At 36.6% G+C, this 22083-nt stretch overlaps 2 protein-coding genes across 4 annotated transcripts in view; one reads left to right on the top strand and one right to left on the bottom strand.

Annotated features, from left to right (window-relative positions):
- Positions 1 to 9415, top strand: part of LOC149065720 (uncharacterized) — a 79779-nt gene extending 70364 nt beyond the window's left edge. For 2 of the 3 annotated variants that reach the window (XM_089253738.1, XM_089253737.1), the window contains exons 19-20: positions 1302 to 1400; positions 9050 to 9415. In XM_089253738.1, coding sequence (XP_089109864.1) covers positions 1302 to 1400; positions 9050 to 9057 — 107 coding nt within the window. In that variant the 3' untranslated portion in view covers positions 9058 to 9415. The remainder of the gene's footprint in view (positions 1 to 1301; positions 1401 to 9049) is intronic. The other variant, XM_089253739.1, reaches the window with a different exon arrangement.
- An 11628-nt stretch (positions 9416 to 21043) lies between these two features.
- LOC149065719 (uncharacterized) overlaps positions 21044 to 22083 on the bottom strand; it is a 51108-nt gene continuing 50068 nt past the window's right edge. The window contains exon 11 of the mRNA XM_089253623.1: positions 21044 to 21349. Within this exon, the coding sequence (XP_089109749.1) occupies positions 21218 to 21349 (132 nt within the window). The 3' untranslated portion in view covers positions 21044 to 21217. The remainder of the gene's footprint in view (positions 21350 to 22083) is intronic.

The following is a 22083-nucleotide window of genomic DNA, read 5'->3' as shown; positions in this document are numbered from 1 at the left end:
ATTTGCCAATCCCTTCTTTTGCCGCTGTTCTTGCATCACCGTTGGCAGTCACTTTTGAGCAATTATTGTAAATTATTCCTTAAAAATTTTTTAAACATATGTTATACTTGTGTTTTCTCATCTTATCCTTGGTTTTACTATGTTTCGCCCTGTAGCACATTTGCATTTCATTTTAGACCATGCATTCTTTGATGAAAATTGTTTGTTTTTGTGTGTACTACCACCTCTTAAAGTTTTCCTTCCTTTTTTCTGAATCGCCCTGTGTTACCCCTGCAAGTTGGCCCCATGAATTAAAAATCGCCCTGTATAGTTTTTATATTAAATAATCATGACTAAATTGATTGTTTAACAATCAATGTTTGATGAAGCAGAGCTTTAATCATGTCTTAGGCTGGCATTACACTATACAAGTTTCATAAAAGTTCTGTTATAAAACTTGAAAAATGCAAGCAAATAGGCTTATGGGTTTTTTTCAAGTTTTCTAAATGATCTTTTATCAAACTTTTATAGTGTAATTCTGGCCTTACTGGCTATCGTATGATAAAAGGAAGTTTCACATGCAAAAAGCTTAAAGCTTTTGCATAAAAAATTTAATTTGTTCAGATAAAATATGAAGGAAAAATCTTGTTTTATTTTTATTTCTTTTCCATTTCCCTATTATGAAATGTTTAGTTTTCAACTATTAACCCTTCAAGTGTGTCGGTTCAGAGATTTAAATGCTGAAGCCTGATTCGTGATAATTTAAATTAAAAAATCAAACTTTATGTATCTCTGCTGAAAATAATTTATATCTTTTACAATTTTAATTCTAAAATTGTAAAAAAAATTGTTATAGTAAAATGTCTAGTCTATGCAATAAAAATTTTACCGAGATCTGCACAGAGGGGTTAAAAGAAAGTTATGTACGGCACAAAACTTCCTTATGAAATTTTCGTTGTTTTTAATCAGTGATAACTCTTCCCCCCTTTAACAAAAAATGTTGACATGCAATGGAAAACATGGTAAGTGCCATTAAACATTTATTCACCTTATTGCTGATTCAAACCAAAAATAGAGTTAGATCGTATGTGGTCCTGGTATTTGCTTCAAGTCTGAAGCTTGCATGAATGAAATGGCTAATTTAATTTGAAATATTTATGTATGTAGATGTCTGAAATAAAAAATATTTTTCAGTTATTTATTCATATTACTTCAACAGGTTTAGATGTTGCACGAGCCATTTATTTTTATTTTTTAACCCCACTTTTAACTATACATGCTTCAAATGAAAGGTTAATTGCATGAATTATTTTGTTGCGTAGGCCAATGGCCACCGGCATCTCAGTGTCCTCCTCCTGGTTTTGTTGCACCCTCTAGGTCCCCAGCCAGCACCCCTTTTCCACACATGCCACTTAATCAGAGTGAGTTATATATATTTTCTTTTGTTTTTTTTTCTCATGTGATTGCATGCTTATAATAATTTAGTATTTTGTAACATGCCGATACTATTTTTTTTTAATCCCTGTTGTACTTTGGTTATATGGATTTGGTGTAGAATTATTTTTGATAAAGATAAATTCCATATAAAAAGTAATCTTTTTGATATTCATATTGATAGTCTGTTATCTGTTTTTATAAGAGAAAACTGATTTTCTCTGATAATCACTTCTTAGACTTATAGATTTCAGAGACTTTTGATTCTCTGCTAATAAATTTGTTGTATTTTTGTTATGCTGCTTCAAGATCTAAAAGAATACTTTCATCAGCTGTTAGTAGTGTATTTTACCCAACAGAAAAAACCCCTATAATATTTTTTACCTAAAAATATATTTTTGCCAGTGTTTTTGTTCTTCAAAAGTTTGAGATGAAAAAAATTATCTATTAAATGTTGGTGAATTGCATAATCGACGCTTGTTATAACAATTGCACATTATTGCGACCATTTAAATTTAACGACCAATACAATAAGTCAATGTTTTCCTATTCATCCCCTGTTATTTATATACTATTGCTTGGCCGAGGCCTATACGAAAGGATACGGTGAAGTTTGACAGTCGATTGATGTTACAAAGGAAATCAGAAATTGTTGTACAATCAATAATGTTTGACAGGAGGTTGTTCCAGTTGGTTATTGTTCAAAAATCATGAAACTAAATTTAAAACAAACTGTGGATGCAAAGATGGGTTTCAATTTTTGTGAATGGTTAATTCTTTTTGAAAAGTATGAAGCTGGAGTATGAACTGGAAGTGTCAATATTAAAATGGCAATCAAGGAGTGAAAAGCTGTTGCATATTGAGTTGGCGCTTGAGTTCAGTGACGGAGGCTGAGGATGACCAACAATTAAGAATGAAGTGGGCAGGTTTATTTTCAATAGATTTTAATTTTTTTATGTTTGAGAAAGTATGGGGATCCCAGATTTCACAGGCATATGAGAGTACAGGAAGGATGTAGGTTTGGAAGCGATGTCTGAGGTGACGGATGGAGTTTTTGAGGTTCCAACGATTAAAAAACAAGTTATTGGAGACACTTATGAAAGATGTAATCAACATGAAGATTCCAACGGAGGTCGGCAGAAATAATTACACCCAGATATTTATAATTAGAAACTTCTGTGATTAAGGAGTTATTGATAGTGTAAGAAGAATCGAGGGGAAGTCTTTCATGAGCAATTTTCATAAAAACTGTTTTTGAAGAATTAAGGGGGTAATTGCCAGGATGAGCACCATTCCGATACAATGTTGGGGATATTTTGGAGAGATGCTTGGTTGGATTCGTTGTTCACTGTTTGGTAGATGATGCAATCATTTGCAAAGAGTCTGATATGGCAATTGATGGAGTTGGGAAGATCGTTTATATAAATTAAAAATAATGGCACGAGGACTGAACCCTGGGGCGTGCCAGACTTGGAGAAATGGGGAGTTCTGGCCCCTGAAGGAGACAAACTGACTGTGGTTGGTAAGGAAGGCTTCCACCCATTTAAGCAGTTTAACACATAGGCCAAGGTTTTGGAGTTTGAGTAGAAATTTATTGTGGGGCACCCTGTCAAAAGCTTTAGAGAAATCCAAGAAAATTATATCAGTTTGGACATTTTGTCGATACTGCTTGATAAATCATGTATGAAAAGAGCTAATTGGGTAGTTATAAAGATGATTGAAAGCCATGTTGATTTGAGAAAAGAAGTTTATTGAATCAAGGTGTGAGCAGATTTCCTTGGCAAACATGTGCTCAAAAAGCTTGCAGCAAATAAAAGTGATAGCGACTGGTCTGAAATTAAGGGGATTTGGAAGAGATCCTGATTTATGAATTATCTTATTAATTTTCCAGTCAGAGGGCAAGTTAGACGAGTTTAATGAAACATTGAAGATAATTAAAAGGTAATTAGAAATTTCATCACAAAATTGGAGAATGATTTGGAATCCCATGGGGGGGGGGGGGGGACGGCAGTGGATTGGATTTTTCATCCAATATAACAACCTGCAAAGATCACTCAATCCAATACATATGAACTCAGTTCTGTCATGCTCCTATTACTGGAAATAAACAAAATCAGTCCTAAGTAAGTTTGACATTGACCTTTCACATGGGAGCATTTGGTATCTATGTGCAAGCATGCAATTATATATACTGGGTGTGTAGGTAACAGGGCATTTTACTGGTGAACCATTGGTCGTACAGGCATACATACTTCCAATTAGAAAAAGTTTCCAAATAACATGTAGTACTCAGATATGTTGTTCATGTTGCAAAGGGTTGTATAGTTTTTAAAATAAAGAAATTAACTTTTTATACTGTCCCTGTGTGCCCAAAAAACCAGTTAGAAAGTTGTTGCCCTGTCTCTCCTGATGCCAACCAAGTGATATTCACCATAAAAATTCACCGAAAGATAGAGGAAAGTTGTGGAAAAAACATTTGAATACCGAAAAACCATTTTACCCACAATTAATGCTGTTTTTTCCTAACTTTTCTCCATTCTTTTTTAAATTTTAATATCTTGCTGAATATTGCACTTGAAAACATGGAATTATTTTTGTTGATATCAGGGGAGACAGGGCCACAACTTTCTAATTGGATCTTAGGAAACACTTGGATGGTATAAAATGATCTGACCAACCAGATATGTTTATCTCAAGTGAAAGTATATTCTTATGATAAAATTCATTTAAGCTTATATTAAACTGTTTTTACAAAAAAATATTTATCTATTGATTCTTTGAATTCTAGTGCATATCGCTTCATTTTACTTTGCTCCAGTATCCTCAAATGCTGCAGCATTTTTCTAATATACAGGGTGGGCAAAAAGTCTGTAGGAACTTTAACAATGCATAAAAACCAGAAAAATAACCAAAATAAACTGTTTCAGGCAGGCCGTAGCCAGAAATTTCGTTCGGGGAGGGGGCAAAGTGATAGAACAAGAGATTTGGCCATCTTTTTCCGGTCATTTTCTCACATTTCGAGGGGGGGACCAGACCCATAAGTCCCCCCCCCCCCTTTCGCAGCGGCCTTGTTTGCAGGGTTCGCATTGCTAGATCACCAGAAAATTTTTAAGAAAGGAAAAAAATAACAAAAACAGCCTATAGGTGGTGCTGATTTACACAAGTCAAAGAAAATATACGCAGGGCTCCCACTCGTCCTACTTTTCCTACTTTTTGGTAAAATGTCCTACTTTCTCGGTTTTGTCGTACTTTCTAGTTTTTGTCCTACTTTTTTACCAAATCCTATCGACAAAATTTGTGTAATTGATTTTAATTGAGCAGGAAATCATTGATATATTGCCAAATATTACAAATACTGAAGAATTAAATTAATGATTCTGCCAAAGCAGAAATTTTATCATTTTTAAGGTTATTTGGGGGGGGGGGAGGTGTGTATGTGGACCATTTGGTTGATTAATTTTTCATTTGCTTAGTTTGAGTGTTCAACAAGTCATTTTTCCCATCCAGACAGAATTTTTTAATAATTTTGTATTTATTACTTCGTGGTCTTGGACAGTAACTAACATTCAAAATTATGGTGCAAATAGGTGAAACAACAGTTTGCATTACAAATCACTTGGATACATAGGTCTATTCTAGGTTTGGTGATTCTGGTGCTACCCAATAGCATTCAGTTGTCTTCTGTATTTTTAAGGCATGAAGAGGCATAAACAATATTTACAATGCTCAGCAAAGAGCTAGAAATGGAAGTTCTTCATTTGTCAAAAATGATTACACTGGCATCGAACAGTAAAATGCGAACAAATCCCTTTAAAAAAGGATGGAGAATGCAGAAACCTATCTGGTTCACCTTGTCTTATTTACATCGGATCTTGTAATTCACACATTTTGCTCTGTGCTTTTGAAAGTGGTCTTGAAGAAGTGTCATTCTTAAAAAACGTACTTCTTCAAAACAAAATTTGCTGTGCATTGTTGAGCACAAATTGCAGAGTTCACAAACTCTGCACTTTGGAAGACTCCAAAAAAAGAATGTAATATATATGAGGAGAGACAGCAACGAAAATTATCTGTGGTTGCTAGTACACTGTTTTGGCCAAAAATTAGTTTTGTAACCAAGTCATTTATCATTTTGCTTTGGCTTGAGTCAATCTTATAGGATAACTGAAATAGTGCTATAAAAAAAAAAGGTAATTCAAAATTAATTTTTTTTTAATTTGAATTTTTTTTAGGGATCTTTTTCCATTATGTTATGATTACGTTGTCTAAGGGGGTTACCCTCCCCCATCCTACTTTTTATTTCTGCATTTTCCTACTTTTTCCTCATTTTTTGAGTGGGAGCCCTGTATACGCAAATAACGAACAGAATGTCTCCAAATCATTTATTACAGTAGTATGTGTTCCACATGACCACCACCATAGGGATAAGAACTTCAACAAACAACTTGACAAATTTACAACGGTCAACTGGTTGTGGATTACGAGCACAAGTCCTTATAACCTCATTTGCATATTTCCACCAAAGTCGCTCATACCAGCACCACCTATCATCTTTTTTTATTTTTTCCTGTCTTGAAAAAAATCCTGTGACCTAGCGATGCTATCCGTGCAAACCGTTTCTTATTTTGGTTATTTTTCCAGTTTTTATGAATTTTAAGTTTCTATGGACTTTTTGCCCACCCTGTACAATATTTTTCTAAATAAATACGTTAAAATTGCTGTTGATGTATTTAGAAAATTTTGTGAAATATTCTTAATTGATGTATTTTCAACACAATATCCCAATATCAAAACCCAAATACAAAGGGCAGCAAGGGGGATTAGTTAAATGGGGAAAAAATCCTGTTTTAGAGCAATTGGAAAAAAATGCACGATTTAACATTTTGAAACCTGTTATATTAGAAAAAAAAGTTTACCCATTCCACTGAGCAGGACATATGGCCATTGTACTTACAACCAGAATTGTTTTGGATATAGTTATCAATCAGTTATTATCAGAAACCCAGAGTCCTGATGTGATTGCATAAAGTGAAGTGAAAATTTATTGATCTGCTCATATGTGCCAATCAGGGTTAGCAATACAAAGATATGAGTAAAAAACAAATAACAAAATAACTTCCGTAAAGTGAATAAATGTTACATATAGAGGGAAAAAAAAACAAATGCATGTAATATAACTTGAAGAGGAAACAGAGAAAAGAAAAACACTTGGGTAAATAAATACAGGTAACGAATTTAAGGCAAGGCACATGAGGCTTTCAAATTTTAGGATATACAGTAGCCACCGCTTATAAGAATCAACCACTTATAAGAATCAAATTGGCAAAACGAAAACCAAATGCTGTTCTAACACACGAAAATCATTGGTTATAAGAATCAGATTTCCACTTATGAGAAAAAAAATTCCCCTACTGATAAGCGGGTCTATCTACAGCAGTGTTTTTCCAAAAGTGGGCAATAGAAAGGTGCAAGGGATGTTAGAAGCTACGGGTATAATATAGGATACTATGGGTTGGCTTGAGTTGAGGACGATATATTCTGAAGACGGGAGGGCAATGGAACAAAAAGTTTGGGAAACTATGATCTACAGTTATAAGTACTCGAATGATAGTCATGCCCCCCCCCCATATCCTAGAGCAGAGCCCCTAGGGGTTGGAATCTTTGGTGTATCCCCGGACCCACTTTTCAAAGGCCCTCTATAGTTAATTCATAGCATGAAAAAAAGTGATGAGAATCATTCTGGGTCCCAAGGCTGTCAGACCAGACAAGACCCAGGCTCTGTCCCTTCAGGGATGTAAGCCCTTTATCCATGTGGATTGGGTCATGCTGGGGAGAGGGTCTCAGGACTGGAGCCCTTCCTGTCAGCCCCACTCTTATGGGGGCCATGACAGTAGTAGTTACTGTGTAACATTTCATTCAGTCTACATTGACAGCGAATAATCTCTAAGGACGAAGGCACAGACATGAAGAAAACATTGAAGGGGCTGAAATTTGCTTGTCTTCCCATATATACGGGACTCAAGCGTGTACGCAAGAGGAGAAGGTACATTGCATTGTTTTTTCAGAAATTATTGGGGGGGGGGGCGCCTCAAATGGCCTCGGCCCTTAGGTTCCGGTGCCTATGTGATATGCTATAGATTTAAAATTTTAGGAATTAAAATATTCTTTAAATTAATATTTTTGGGTTTTTGCACATTAAAAACATAATAATCTCACCTGAAGGCCCCCCCCCCTGCATACTCCAGTGGTAACTGAAGAGTAAGAGCAAAAATTTCCAGATATAAGAATCAACCGCTTATAAGAATCATGTTTTGTTCAGCCATTTTGATTCTTATAAATGGCGGCTACTGTACATTAAGATGCATGATCTTTGATACCTTTTCGGTGAAGTAAGAGAGGAAGAAGCATGTGAATTTTTGGAAGGGTTCTTAAGAAAAAGGGCAAAGTTGTTCCTTAAGCATAATGTGGGTATGAATTTTGAGTTATTTGTGCCTCTGGGGAAGAAAAAAGTAGCATTCAAGGAAAATGTGCAAGAGGTCATTTCTGCAGTTACTGGAGTTGCAAAAGGAGCATGTGGGATATCTGGTGAGAATCTGAACAAATCTCCACTATTGCAATGCAAAATAGATTGGTATATACATAGTCTGGCTATATTTTGTCTGACTAGGAGTGGAATGTTGTACCAAATATACAGTTGGGTTAGGATACTGAAATCAAAGTTATGTATACAAGTATTTTTAGAAGAGGAAGTTACACGAGTAATGTCATGCTCTATGTGATTGATGAAAGTTAGTTTTAGAGAATTAGTCACAGAAAGTGTGAGATGGAGACTGGTGAAAGATGTCAGGTCAGTCTAATTGATTAAAGGTTGATTTGATAATTTAGGCCAACCAGTGTTTGACCAGTTTTCTGGGTTATTTTGCTTTACAGAGTTGTAAGGAACATTTTTGGTAGAGGCAATTTTCGTCCAACTTAAGTTTTATCCAGTATAAAATTTATTGTTTAAATATGAAAACTGAAACTGAATGAGCCAGGTTCTAGCTGAATTGTGTAATTCAGGCAATATCTGCTGATGTTGAAAATGCTCAAACCAGTTTTCTGAAAAAGTTTTTGATGTATTTTGGAGTAAGGGAAGGCTCAGATGGTAAATGCGTAGCAGAATACGGATTAAATTAAACTATTGAATAGATTGAAGGCCCATGAGAACAGACTGGTTTTCAGACTTTTGTGTGATCACATTAAGCGGTATGTACTGTATTAGTAAATTTCATATCCGATGATCATTTCACTGTTCATGAGTGTCGTTTTTTTTAAGAACAAAAAAGGGAGTTTCAGTACCTGATTGAAAACAGTGTCTGCAGAGTCAGTTGTTTATTATTTGTTTTAAATGACACTCCACAGATGCTCACTCATTCCAACTACATTTTTTTGTTTAGTACAGAAGCTTTTTGAAAACACTAATGTGTACCCAAGTAAAAGTATTGAACATAACATTGTTTATTAACATTATTTGCTCGAAATTTTTTTCTCTACTTCTGGCCTTCACGCAACAGTATTGTGATCTGAGCACACCTACATAAGTTTTTATAAAAAAAGATTGATAAAAAATTAATTTTTTCTATTATGTTTTTCTTTTTAGAAATTTAGTTACAGTCAAGGTCTGACCTTTGTGTCATGGTCCAACCCCGGTCATGGAAAATGATGGAAATATCTTTGCAGAATTTGCTTCATTTAGTTCTAGTTTTTACAGATATGGCTTATATAAATAATATATAAATTATATATACATATATATACACGCATATATATAATATACACATATGATATACACATATACATGCAAAATATTAGCAAATCAGACTCGATACCTTAACTTTTGGATGGGATATAATTTTGCCTTACAGTTGTTTTCACAATTGATGTAATGCAATTTCCTTGTGAAGGAAAATGTATTTGAATGTGATATAGTAACTGTAATAAAATTGAATGATAGCATTTATTTTCATCTGTTTTTTGATTTACATCTTGTTTGCGTTGTTTTTGATGAGTCTGAGGTATAAAGATTTGGTTCTTGTTACTAATTACACAGACCTTTAAATTTCAAGTTATGTAATTTTTTTTTAAAATCTCAACTGTTGCACTGATATTTTTGACCATTTTTTTTCAAAATATCCATTTCCCTCTCTCGTGAGGATTTTTCAAAATTTTTTTATTACAGTCAACTGTAGGTATTCGTGGATTTCATATTTGTAGTTTTTGTATTTATGGTCTTTTTCCCAATGTTTTGTGGAAAGCACCATTGCAGGGTATTTCTCGTATTGGAACAAAATATAAATTGTATTAACTATAAAGTTTTTAAAAACCGTTTTCCATTACTTCTGAAAATGTTTCTGAAAGACTGCAAGAAAAATTTGAAATATTGAACTATGGTTAGCTTGATTGCTGTGGTCGCCCGTTATTACTGCATCAATTAATCTACAGTCAGACATGGCCCCCACATGCCGAAAAATTTTGTGCACCTCCCTTGAGAAAAGATTATGGTGTAGTTTTTCAGTAAAAAAAAAAAAAAAAAAATCCCTTTCGAGAAGAAAAAAAATGTTGAGTGCTCCCCCCCCCCCCTCATGAGAAAATCCTGCATACGATACGGCATTTGTATATGTAGCAAAACATCGCTACAACACGATAATCAATAATAAATACATCTACAATAATATTTTTTTCAAATCTTGTTTGGAATTGCCTGGCTTAATGTTAAACTCTCAGTGCAACGACATCATCTACTATGATAAACGCCTCTATTACCCGATATTTTTAGGAGAATTTTGAAATCGCTACAACAATATTTTTTATATTTTGTTCAAAATCGTTTTGAATTTAATTTTAACTTCGCCACTTGTTCTCGTTCTTCTGAAGGCGTCTGATAACATCAATATTTTGCACTAAATGATCACCGAAAGCTAAAGTTATTTGTATTGCTGCACTCTGCGTACGACACAAAAGCGCTATGCGGTAAACTTCTTTACAGGGACAATACACATCTAAGTAAATTTTATAAATAAACTAAATCAATTATAATTTTTTGTAACGAATAAATACATAAAAGCGTATTTTCCGATAATATTAACAATGCCGATGTAGAAAAAATGACAATAGCATAAATTTAATCACACGTGAGGATAATGTTACCTCTTTAATCCCTCTACCACAATATTTTTTTTTGGTCCGTAGAATAATGTTATATCGAGGTTTCACTGTCTATTTAAATTAAATAATAAAATATAATTGTGTGTGTGTGATAAATATTATCACATTTCGAGATATGATTGTGATTTGTATATAATTTTACGCAATACAATAGAGCTCCCCTATGTGCCAGTTAAAAGAACGAATTGGTTAGGGGATATGGTTTTCCCATAGAAACTTGTGATTGCCATAGGCGTATTGCCATTTTCACGAGGGTGGGGGGTTACGTTCTTTTTTCCTGCAATAATTTTATAATTTTCCCTATAATCTCGGCTCTGGGGGGGGGGGGGTTAGAACCCTAAACCTCCTTTGCATATGCCAATGGTGATCGTGATCCATGGTCGGCAGGGCCGCAAGGACAAGCAGGTGTCTTGCCCAGGACCAGAAGAGTGCGGAAAATTCACCTTTTATAGCCTCTTCTTCAAAATTACAGGGGGAGGGGGGAATGTCAAAATATGTGCTTACCTCAGCTGATCAGGCATTCAGTTGCAGCCCTGATGGCTAGGATTCAATGTCAAAGTCTCTCGATTAGCGATAATACCTCTATTATGGTATTTTTATTCGTCCGCAGAATATCGTTATACTGAGATTTCACTGCAGTTTTATCATGCATAATACTAGCTACAATACCCGGCGCTGCCCTTGTTTTCTTCATTTATTGGGAGGATTGGAAAAGTGACAAACCATTACAAAGGAATAAATATATAATACTGGCAGGATTAAAGAAGTGACAAGCCATTGTAAAGGCACGTGTAAAATGCATTACTAGGGAACCACAGTAATCAAAGTAAACATTCCGAAAGTGATTGTTGAGGCCCTGAAACCGTTGTTGCCCGGCGATTTTTCGTCCATTTCGGGTATCTGCCCTTCTCTGACGAACTTTTGAAGTAGCCTATCGTTCAATCCAGGCCCTGTTTGGTATATATCTAAATTTTGGCGACAATCAATCTAAAATTGTGGATTTGTATAGAGAACATACACACAGACAGAAAATCAATTGCATATAGATATATATGCACAGTATCAAATTTTTTCTCTCAGATAAGATATCCACCGCATCTCTGTAGTTTCGTTGTTCATCAAGCAAGCAAGTATACTACACCAAATGAAACTACTGTAGAATCTCTACACATGACTTACCAGTTTGAAACGTGTTTTACACAAAACAAAATTTCTATCCAAACGTTTAACTTCAATTTAGAACATCAAAGATTATTCCTATAACTCACAGGTTCTGAAACTGTGCGCCTCCAACCTTTGTCATGGTGTGAGGTTTTCGAAAATATTCTTTGTTAAACAGCTCTGGAGAGCCGGTGGAGCTCGCGGATAAGCATTGAATAGGGGGAAGGGCACCTCAGGTGGAAAAAGTTTGAGACGCCCTGCTCTAACGTGAAGTTATTCCATGCAATGATTTTTTTGATAAAACGAAGCGATTCCGTTATGCCGGGCGATTCACTACAGGCATGCAAAAAGAATAAATAAATTTAGTGAATTAAAGAGTTAAAGTAATAATGCTGAAAACAATTTTCATTGGCCTTGGTTGAAGTACCGGCCTGAAAAATTGTGTGTGTGTGAACTGAAATATTGCAAATATTTATGATCACTTCATCTATTCAACTGAGCAACTTGACAATTCTGTTACAGTCGTTTATACGACGTTCAAGAGGCCGAGTCAAAACGTTTTATGTATAAGTCGAAGTGAATATAACAGCCTTTTTAAAAAATTATCCCCCCTCATACATATAAAATGTTATAAAATTTTATGTGTTTAGTTGCATTCCAATTCTGTTCTAAAAAAATATTTCATACTTGAGAGGAAATTAAATCACATTTCAAATCATTTAAAGAAATAAAATTTGGCACAACATTACCTTTGGGACACGACATTGAGTACAAAATTGCAACAAAATCTTCTCGACTTGCAAAAATTTCCCCATCTTGGACTTCTTTTTTTGGCAGTAGATGATTTTCAATCAGGAGCTTGCTCTTTGGGTGTTTCTCTACTTTATAATCGTTTCAAAAAGTTGAAACGAACATATTCAACTGGTTTGCAAGCAGGGCCGTTATTTCAACTTTTTCCAGGGGGGAAAACACATATACTCAATGTAAGTATATATATATTTGTATATATATACCATTTTTAGTGTATTTTCAAAATCCGGGGCCCCCCCCCCTCCTAAATGACGGGCCTGTTTGCAAGATGAACTTTCGTTATCAATTTAAAATTCTTGTTGAATTCTTCCAAAATTTCCATTTTTTTTAGAGAGAGCGTTTTTTGTTTTTCCGACATTACGAACGACGAATTTGACACAGTCAGCAAGCAGTGCCGTCTGAACGCATGGACCCACCTGAGCACGGCCCGGGGGCCTCAAGAGAAGAGGGGGGGGGCCTCACAAAAATGGGAAGTAATTGAAATTTTCGAGAATTCTCTAGGTTGGACCTCAGAAAAATCAATTGGCCCGGAGGCCCATGATGTTCTTAAGACAGCCCTGTCAGCAAGCAAAGCACCACATCGAAAGAAAATTCTACAGGAAGTGATCGAAAGAACTTGCTGTGCATGTGTACCTATTTTCAGCAGACCTGTACCCCCCAAATGCTTACAGTAGACTTTCTCACCCTCTCGGGATAACGTTGAAAACATAGGGAGAAAAAAATTTCTGAGAGGTCATATGGCCGTCAAAACAATTGAAACCCATTTCTTCGGGACTCTCCACATCTGCGTATTCTCAGAAAGAGGCAATAAACAAATCACCTAAGTCCACTCTGAATGGTCATCAGCCATCTCACTGGAAATTTTCGTACAATATAAGTCAGCAATCACCCTAAAATTTATGTCTTTTGCGGTGACAATGTGCTAGAACTGTTGCAGCAACGCTTTTTCACTGCATACAAAAATTTTGCGCGCATTTGATGGATATAAATTACGCTTTTCTTTTTTCAAAAGTTTCCGAGTTTTAGTCGATGTGAAAATGTCGAATAATTGAGGTTTTACGTTAAATAAATGAATGAAATATTTTAACATTAAAATGTATTTGTTGTATTGTTGTTTAAAATGTATTGTTACCAATTGCTACCCAAGTTAAACGTCGTATAAACATGAAAGTTGTATAACTGAGTGACGTATGAACGAGGTTACTCTGTAATTTGTAGATATGCCCTATTAAAAATAATCGTTTTTAAACTTTATGAAACACAATTCAACAAACATCGCAACTGGCCTCGATGCAGGGCCAAACTCTTCTGACATAGATTTATTATAGTTAACTCTTAATGCTCAAAATAAAAATTTAACAAAAATTCAAATTTTTAGTTTTGCTTACCGTTCTTTTGGGCTAGAACCGTAGGATTCATCCACGTGGGAAAGAAATTAATCCTTTATGTACGCAATCTCATTCAACTATTTTACTAAAAGATTTCGAACAACTGTATTTTTGCAGACGCGAACCGTAAATATTTTTCTGTTCAACAATATCGTCTGTGAATAGAAGTTTTGAGGGGAGATGTGTCCCCTCAAGACAGTACAGCGAATAAAAAAGGCCGATGCGGAATGTAGTTTTTTTTTTTTTCAGAAACAAGGAAAAAAACCCCTTGATTTGTTCGGAGGGGGAGGGGATTCTTAGAGGGGACGTAAGAGAAATCACGTGATTCAGTACACACGTCATTACAGCCATTCCGTGCAATATTTTTTGCGGGAAAACGCTTTAAACGAGAAATCTCGATGAGTATCAGTAATAAGAGTTGGCACCAGAGAGTCGCAGGACCCAAGGAGGAAAAAGTAATGCGGTATCCACTGCATACAAAAGCTTGCAGCAAAGCTGTCTCAGTATCGTAACCCGCCCACGAGTGTGGGCCTGGACCATTCTTGTCATTTTTTGTCTTTTTTTCCACACTATTAGTTCACTATAGAGGGGGTCCGCTGAAGAGCGCAGCTTACGGGCCCCTGTTCCAAGTTGTTGGGGGGGGGGGGGGTTCATGTGCTTTATCGGCACCCAGAGGCAATTTCACTGTGGAATACGACGTCTGTTTACTCCAATTTTCATTCTATCGAGACATTATGGCCTTCTACGAACTAAAACAGCAGGGGTTGTGCGGTAGTCCTGTAGGTCCCTACACACGCTCGACGACTGGATAAGGATTATTCTAGTGGCTATAGCCCTGAGGACACACAAAATGCTGGTGTTCTTGACGTCTCAGTAGCCATGACCATCACAATGTCTTTTCTTCCTTCCTAGGAGAACGACTGCCATGACAGAGCCGGGGGGGGGGGGCCCTTGTACAATGTTCTTTTCTTCGTTTCCGGGGGGGGGGGCGTTTTTTTCGTTTACTTCTACATGTGTATAGTTAAAAAAAATTTCAATGAGATCTAAGGTACGTAGTTCAAGATATCCGTCCATACGAGTACAAATTGATATGATTGATATTAAAGAGTCCTGTCTATTTTCCTATGGGACATATCTGAAAGAAAAAAAAATCAAAAAGATCTTTCCACGGGCCCCCCTGACTCCCGGGCCCCAGGGCTGAAGCCCTGTCAGCCTCCCCCCCCCCATGTGGGGGCCATGCAGTCAGATGTATTGAGAAAAAAACTGAAAATTCGGTCAACCTATGCTGCACCTGCTGGAGTAAAAACTTTATATAAAGATCCATGTGTCTTGCATGTAGGGAATGTTATTTTTCTATGGTTGTGATAAAAAAGGTATGCAAGTTTTTTTTATTGCATATAATAATAAATCATTTATAACTCCTCAAATCTGCAAGCATTGAAGGGGAAAGAATAAGTCACATCTCCCAGTATTTTTTGTGAAATAGAAAAGCTTGGACTACGAAAACGCTTTTCCTTGGATTGATTCAAACAATGTTTCATTCTGGAAGTCTGAAGGCACCTCTATAGTAAAGATATGCTACTCAAATTTCTTTGGATACTGGATAACACCTCTGAATATTATTCAGTGTTGAAGTTCCCTTAGCATCTCATAACCCGACATCTAGCATTCAGCTCGATAAGGGGCTACGCATTATTTAGGGCTTGCCTACACAATATTCAATGATGATAGTGCAGGTGATCGGAGAACATGCAAATGCAGGAAACATCTTGAAGTCGTATGAATTTCATCAGCATTGGGTTTGTTGCTGGAGCCGTAGAAACTATAAAGATGGAAATAATCATCTTGTGTTGGAAGAATTTCCGGCCACGATGTGTGCCAGAGAACTCATCCTATTCTATAGAACCAGCCGAAGAGATTATGAAAGACATTATCACATTAGCAAGGAAAGTGAATGAAAAAGGATTCAATGTTGTGGATATAGAAGAAATTGGAATAAATTGGCAGAGTAATTGATTGGACTGCTCCTGGAACTGAAGCGGTACCGTATAATGATCAAGATTAAGAAATGAGAAAATAGTTCATTATGAGCAACATAGCGCAAGGGCTTCATAAGTTTAAATCGGTAACAGATTTTTTCCAAGACACAGCCCATCAGTGATCTAGAGCTCACTGAAGTGTTGAGGCTGATATGGGTACCCGTATGGTTATGCTTGTGTGAATCCAGGGCTTGAACAAGCATGCATTACAAAATTCACTCGAGCCGCTTGTACAATCACGATGCTTGCGCAAAATTATCATAGACACTCTAGTGAGCAAAGAAATTCTAGTGAGCGTTTTGTGCTGTCTGATTTTTTATTGGAAACTTGTTTGACTTTAGAAAAGTTGACATTACTGTCTGAGATGGAGTGTATTGAGTCTTTTTGAAAATCAATATGCGTCTGTTGCAAAGATAATTATTTTTCAAGAACTAAAAATCTAGTAAATGATTAAAAGATTGTTAGGGTTATGTCGCTGATGTAGAACAGTGACCTCCAAAAGCACCCTCTTCAAAACCTTTTATCGCTGCCCGTTGTAGATCACTTTTTAAATGATACCATCTATTCATCTTTTAACACTTATCTATTCGATTTTATTTTTGCAAAAGCGCAACGAGGAAGTGAAAAACCAGTTTTAACGAAGTCATTTATACATCAAATTTATTGCTCCGAGAAAATCTACATAATTTTTTTGCTGCGTGATAGTTTCCGTTCATGTTCGCCTGTAATGTATGCAAATATATTGTGGCTTTTCGTTTTTTTTGTCTCCTCGTGTGACGAATTTTCCGTTTTTAACTTTTAAGTAGTGGTGGTATATTACTTATAAATGTTGAGCGAAATGTCTGCACAATACAGCAAAATCAATTTAACCCCCAGCTGCGGGAAACATTCACAAAACTGCTGAGTGAAAAAATTTTCCTTTTTTTTCAAGTTGTGAAAGATGTTACTCAAACTTATACGTTGCAAATACAATGAAATTTCGACTAACGAAGATAATTCGTTCCGGAATCACATTCGTAAGCCAAGGTATCGCTGTGCAGGACACACTGAGACGGAATCAAATAGTCCTTTTATTGATTAATTTTTGTGTGTGTGTGCATCTTTATAAAAGGGAAACCTGTATAAAATGGAATATTATTTCAGTCTCGATCGACGTTCCGTTTCATTTTTTCATTGTATAATACAATCGAAGAATCTGGGTTCAAACCAGGGCCGCATTGACCATTAAGCAAAATAAGCACGTGCTTAGGACATCAGGAGAAAAGGAGCACCACCAAAAGTTATCTATTTTATTTTTTTTATTGTAAATATTTTCCAGCCTCCGACAGATAATCCTAGAATTTTCGATTGATCAAAAGGATGGCACAAATGCAATAAAGTTAATAATATTGCAAACTCGAGATCACGTAAATGCTGGGTTTTTAGACTGAGATTTTGTGCAATTTCTATTTCTATATAGTTAGCTTGGGCTTTTTTAACAGCATGATAAAGCCCTTTGACAAACTGATTCTTCTGAGTCAGTGCCGTCTTAACTCATGGGCCCACCCGGACCTCACAAAAGTGAGTACCTGTTCAAATTTTCGAGAATTCGCCAAGTAGGGCCTCAGAACAAAGCTGCATTAAGAGTGCAGCTAAGTAAGAACTTACAAGTGGCTTCGCCTCAGAAAAATCACTTGGCCCGGAGGCCCATGATGCTCTTAAGACGGCCCTGTTCTGAGCTCCCCCTATCAGCTAAAAATACCGGCCTACCAATTTGCATACTAACTGCCGTAAATTGTAAGCAGATCTAATTGTCACGAGGTCCTCTGATTGTGTCAACACCACATTAGAAATAATATCTGGTGTTGGTTGTGTCCAGGTGAAACCCACGCATTAAGACTAAGCCAAGTTCTACAGAATAAGGGCATGAACTTGAAAATACGCAAATCTATAAGTTATTAGCGGATAAACTGCCTGGTTGCAGGGGTGTTATCGTTAATTATTAGTACCTGTGCGAGACAGTTTCGTCTCCCCAATGCCGAATAAGCCTTATCAGTAAAATAACCCCGAAAATTCGCTGCTGTATTCTCAACTAGATGAAATGCGTCGAAAATTCCCGTCTGGCAGTCCAGCGCGGCGGTTAGGGAGCTAGCCTTTGATTGTGCAGGATTGTGCTTTGATTGTGTCTAGGTTCGGGCACGGATGTCTACTAAAACAAATTCTCTGGATGGATCTCTTAGGAGTGCGTGAGGATTACGTTTAAAGTAAATCATGGTTTTCTCTGCAAATCATTCAGTCGATATAGTTATAAATTTTTCAGAAAAGTATTTTTCAATTTTTTTTTGAGTCTGCATAGGCTGCACTGCTTAGAGATACCGTTTTGTGGTTCAATATATAATTCCTACGATATAAAGCCGCCTTATTCGATCCACCGTAGAAGTAAAAGAAATGCTAACAGATTATAACTCTAAAATGTATCAGAACATGTACCCAATGATTGTGGTTCACCAAATATTAGGTACCCGTGAGCAGAGGCGGATTTCCGATTTTGCCACCCTTCTCTTTTTTCTAGTCTAATTTTCTTGACCACTCATTCCTCTAATTCGCTGCCCTTTGCTATGATCCGCTTGCCCTACCCCCGTAAATATATCTGTCCGAGTCCTCCTTTTGGTCACTCACATGCTTGCATACTCTTTTGGTTACTCCCATGCTTGCATACTCTTTTGGTTACTCCCATGCTTGCATACTCTTTTGGTTACTCCCATGCTTGCATACTCTTTTGGTTACTCCCATGCTGACCCATTCTCTAGGTCACTCTTTTTGGTCATTCACATTCTTGCACACGCTCTAGGTCGCTCTTTCTGTCATTCACATGCTTGCACCACGCTCTAGATCACTTTAGCTCCCTCACATGCTTGCACCACGCTCTAGATCACTTTAGCTCACTCACATGCTTGCACCACGCTCTAGATCACTTTAGCTCACTCACATGCTTGCATTAAAAGTAAGCGAAGTTCTACAGAATAAGGACCGATATTCGGGCACTCTAAAGCTGGCATCCCACTATGACTGGGTCCTGACGCAGGGCCAGATAACAGATGAAAAGTCTTTGTTGGACATAAACCGCAAAATGCTATCGGCAACCGCAGCCGGCGTCAAGAAAAGCCGTACTTTTTGGGAAATTTCAAAGACGCTTGGTGGGGGAGAAAAACCTCCCGTTCCATCATTATTCTATGGCCTTTGTATTCAAAGCCCTAAATTATTGTTAATTGCTATTGTCATTGTTTACAATGACATTTACATGACTCAATAATTTACAATCACCCCATGTAGTACAAGCAAACCTGTAAGAAAATAGAGAAATGATTTAAAAAAACTAGAAAATGTATGAGTACGCCATCTATACGTCATTTTCTCATTCGTGTGCATGTTATTTGGACTGTGTTTTCTTCTTTCGACTCACGTCGCTGTCTGGCACGATAGTCAGTACTAGTGCTCGCTCCACATGGAAGAAGCTTTTCGACCACACACCTTGCTTCGTTGAAAGTTGTTCTGTACTCTTCTCTGTTTTGAGCCGCTATCAGTTTTTCCCGCCCATCGGAGCAGCATAGTGCTGCGGGCATTCGCCGATGCCAGTTGTGAAACAGTACCCCCGACGACACTTCGAGTCGATGTCTATGCCTGTTACATGGGTATTCTCTGATACCCGCGATCTGTGACTGTGTGACTGTTACTGTACTTGGTTTTCTGATTGAATAAATGCATTTCGACCCAAGGTTCCATCGCAAAAGTTATTTGTCTTGACGTGCACGATCTGCCCTACAAGTTTGTTGGTGGAGTTCCGGACCACCCTGTTTAGTTGAAGTACTAGCGATAAATCTTTGAAACCGGTATTGTTATAAACAAAGAGGGAAAAAAAGATGAGTGGGGAAGATTTTAATTTTTTTCCTCCCCATTTACAGTACAGAATGAATATTATTTTTTTACTCGTTGAACCGTTGCGAGGGAGAAACGAAACCCTATTCCCGTTCTTAGGGTTACCAATGAAGTGTCTCGATGAGAGGAAGCTGGAATGTGTTTCTTCCATTTATTATAGGCGTAGATATTTCGCCCTGGTACGGGAAGAAGTTTAGTAGACGACGGCTTCTTACAGTTCGCAATTTATTCACTAAGATAAATGTTGTTAAAGCCTAGGGTAACCATGACCCCTCACAAGGGTGGAGCTGGCAGGGTTCCAGCCTTGGGGCCCGGGACGAATCTCATAATTTTTTGTTTTTTCACGCTATAAATTAAGTATAGAGGGGCCGCGTGAAAATTCTGGCCTGGGGGCCCTGCTCCAAGATGTGGGGGCGATGATGTCACCCTTATTTTAACCATATTTTTGGCCGTCCCAACGCATTTTGGTGAAAATAAATTAGTTGATCCTTCAAGTGGTTTTAGAAATCTCACTGACCGCGTTATAACTGGCACAGTGGAAATAACCAGCCCTTTGTAAAATATCATATTTTTTCAAAAAGACTTAATTTTGTTGGAGCAAGATTTGAACTTAAATAGTTTGTCTCTTTATTCCCCGTTCATCTGGAATTTTATGATGACGGTTAGCGTATTGTCCGTATTTTTGATTCTAATTCCGAACTTTTCACGATGGCCAAAATATGGCCACTCGATAAGTCTACATTCTTCAATGAATAATAACTTTCTCATGGATGCTAAACGATTGACAGCTTTGAGCAATTAAAATTCATATTCTGAACATAAAATGAATTAAAGCCGGGAATACACTATAAAAGTTTGATAAAAGTTATTTTATAAACTTAAAAAAATGCAGCCAATAAGACAATCGGTTGCATTTGCACGAATGTAACGAGTACGATTATTGGCTGAATTTTTCGAATTCTATAAAAGAACTTTTATAGTGTAATCCCGGCCTATATAAGAAATGAAAGCATTCGTTGAAAAATGGTGATCAGAACAGAAGTAACTTAGTTGGAATGGTTGTGTTCGGTTTCATAAAAGCGAATATGACAATTGGAAGGGTAAAATTTGCTTTATTGTAGTTGTATGATGGAGCAGTAGGTAACACAAATTGAGAGAATGCAAAACATATTTTCGAAAGAGAGTAGACAAATTGAACTGAAATTCGCGCAATTATAATTTTTCTCGTCTCCACACACTCGGTACTTATTTTCATATTCATACATTCGTTATTGACGGATAAAAATTCTATCAGACAGCACTTATGAAAAAAGACTGTGGTCGAGGAAATGACGTTTGTTTTCTGGTGAGAGTCACTTGAGTTTTCTTCTGCAGCAAATCTTTGCGTAGTCTCTTAACTTCTGATTCTGCTTGACTTCTGAGCTATTCAAGTGGAAAACACGAATAACAGGAAATTACGATCAGAAAAAGTATGGTATTCCTTCGTTAATACATTTTTTGAGGTTATTATTTGTTGGTATTTCTCGCAATATTTTACGTAATTTTGACTATTCCAATTTTTTTTAAATAAAAATTTCACGTTTTTCACGAATTTTCAACAAAACCAACTTGAATTTTTATTCTTTATTGAAATCAAAGATTAAAATTATCATCCTAACTTTTAATTATATTATGATAATCACGGCTATAAATAGGAATATTCATCTCATATTTGTCACGTTTTTAAACGTTTCATTTCGTAGAATTCATTTTAATCCACTGCAATTAATGTACGTAGTAACTGTTTGCAGTAGTGCTTTCATGCGGTAATACGCGTTTTTGGCCCCACTTATCCTGTTTTTTCCCTTCAACTTTTCTCCGTTTTTTGAATTCAAATACCTCAGCGAATATTTCACTTGGAAACGTGGAATTTTTTTTGTTGGCCTCAGGGAATACAGAGCAACAACCTTCTAATTCGGGTTTTGAGCACAGGGTGTCCGTACTAAAAGTTTTTTTAATTTTAATATATATTTACTGTATACAACTCCTTGCAATATGAATGACTTATTTGAGGTCCACACGTTATTTGAATACTTTTTCTAATTGGAAGTATGGCTCTAAGATCAGCGGTTCGCCAGTAATTTACGGTGTGGTGTTAGCTATGCACCCTGTGTAAT

The sequence above is a fragment of the Pholcus phalangioides genome, unplaced genomic scaffold (genome assembly GCF_987345545.1).
Source record: "Pholcus phalangioides strain wild (caught in Gottingen) unplaced genomic scaffold, Ppha-v1.0 ptg000039l_1, whole genome shotgun sequence".
NCBI classification, from domain to species: domain Eukaryota; kingdom Metazoa; phylum Arthropoda; class Arachnida; order Araneae; family Pholcidae; genus Pholcus; species Pholcus phalangioides.
Note: the sequence above shows the minus strand (reverse complement) of the source record. Positions and strands in the feature narration are given on the sequence as shown.